At 52.2% G+C, this 1,953-nt stretch overlaps 1 protein-coding gene across 1 annotated transcript in view; it reads left to right on the top strand.

The window, feature by feature from the left end:
• Nucleotides 1–1,293: 1,293 nt before the first annotated feature.
• Nucleotides 1,294–1,953, top strand: part of LOC103733548 (mucin-17-like) — a 35,849-nt gene continuing 35,189 nt past the window's right edge. Inside the window, exon 1 of the mRNA XM_008832402.1 lies at nucleotides 1,294–1,375. Coding sequence (XP_008830624.1) covers nucleotides 1,294–1,375 — 82 coding nt within the window. The remainder of the gene's footprint in view (nucleotides 1,376–1,953) is intronic.

Below are 1,953 nucleotides of genomic sequence, written 5' to 3'. Positions count from 1 at the left end.
CACACTTAACTTTATCTGTCTGTCCTACTCCACAGCTTCATTTTCAGAGACCCAAGGTTGTGAAATCAGCTCCATGACAGGAACAGGGGGCTCCACCCCCCCCAGACCCTCCAATCCAGAGAGTCTACACTACGGTGTCCCGGTTGGTTCAAAAGGAAGCTGACACCAGGTCCCAAGCCTCTCCCCTCCCCCCATGACCGCTCCAGGACAGACTGTGAGCCAGGCCCCACCCCTCTTCCCCCTCACCTCTATCTTCCAGGACCCCAAGACTTCTGGTCACCTCAGCATCCTTGTTTGTATCTAGGTGACACCCTACTCTGGAATTTTCTTATCAATAAAAGCAATTTTTTTAATGCAGAATGACATCAGAGAATTTTCTTTCCTTCCTTGTTCTGGAAGCTGACCTGCAGGCTTGGGTCTAGGGGTTGCTGGAAGGAGATGGGTTGAAGGAGGCCTGTCTTTCCTAGGGAGAACAGTCCTACCAGAATCAAACATTTCAGTCCCAGCACTTGAACCCCTGCCTGCTCCAACTAGGGCAGGGCCAGATCCACTTCTGCCTGAAGTCTCTGCCCACAGACAAGCCTAGGCTCAGGCAGGCCTTGGGGACAGGAAACTTTGGGTTCAACAGTGATGGAGTGATGGGAGTCCCCAGTAAGTTGAGAAATGAGTGCTTGGCTCTGCTGACCATCAGAGTAGGTAAGGCCACTCCAGGTGGCATTGGGGGTGAGGGGTGTCGACCGTGAACCTACACACTCAAGAACCCCTGATTATCCCAGGACTGGACCCTTAACAAGTTATGTGACTGTAACTTGTACCCCATGACTTCCCTGAACACCCATGGAACAGAGAGGGTGCCTGAGAAGTAGGGGGTATTCTTGTCAGAGGATGGGGTCAAATCTAAGGTGTTTTCCTCTCTTGCTTAGGGCCAGCCTGTCCTGTCAATCTCCCTGATGGGCTGGAGACACCTCTCGTTCCTTCTCTGTAGCTGTGGCACCACCCCTCTATTGGGGGTGATAAATATGATTACCTGAGCACCTATGCATTTGTCTGTCTGGGAAGGGGAGCCCCTCCCTCTGCCCTTTGGCCTGGAGCAGGCCCGCACCCCCTTCGTCATGAGGGAAGCTTTAAGATTGAGTCCTTTTTACACTGACAGCCTTCCCCCCGCCTGGAGGCCCTCAATACCTCCAGGGCCAAAGGTCTCCTGGCCCTTTTTATTTCTGGGGTTCCCTGGCTCACAGTCATTCTGCCGGCTTCCAACAAGATCGAAGGGCAGGTACATCCATCCCAGCTGTGATGTCGCGGCGGTCAACTGTGGCCCTCTGCTTGATGGCTGTTATCCTCCACTTCCTGCCCCAACACACTGTTGCTGAGAACGGTGAGTAACCCCCAAGACCCACTGTCCTCTCAGTCCCTTCTCAAAGGTGGTCTGTGTCGCCAACCTGCGTGGGCTCCAGGGCAGAGAGTCTTCTGGGGTAAAAATGATAAATAGGGTGTCTTTCACTTGGAGTACAGCCTTAGGTACCCTGGAACATCTTTCCTCTTCCCAGTAAGCTTCGGAGAAAGCAAATTTGCCTCTCTGAGCTTCCATGGCCCCATGAAGTGACACTTAGTTACACCTGTCAGATGATGTGGCTTCTTGGATTAAAGAGTCCTCCCTCTGGTATTGGATGGACACTCAACCATTATTTGTCTACTAGGTATCCCCACCCAACTCTCTCTTACCTCCCCTCTCTATACTAAATGCCCCCAGCATGTGTGTGTATCTCTGTGTGTCTGTGTGGTGGGGGGGGCGGTCAGACAAAGTCTTGTCATGATGTAGCCCAGGCTGACCTAAAACTCACAGTGTAACCCAGGCTGGCCTCAAGCTCCTGATCCTCCTGCTCAGCCTCCAAAAGACTGGGATTACAGGCTCCCTCTCAGAGTCTTATCTATTTTATATTTATTTATTTTGGG

This window comes from Nannospalax galili, unplaced genomic scaffold (genome assembly GCF_000622305.1).
Source record: "Nannospalax galili isolate Female #2095 unplaced genomic scaffold, S.galili_v1.0 scaffold675, whole genome shotgun sequence".
In the NCBI taxonomy this organism is placed as follows: Eukaryota; Metazoa; Chordata; class Mammalia; order Rodentia; family Spalacidae; genus Nannospalax; species Nannospalax galili.
The sequence above is the reverse complement of the archived record's forward strand: the minus strand, read 5'-3'. Positions and strand labels throughout refer to the sequence as shown.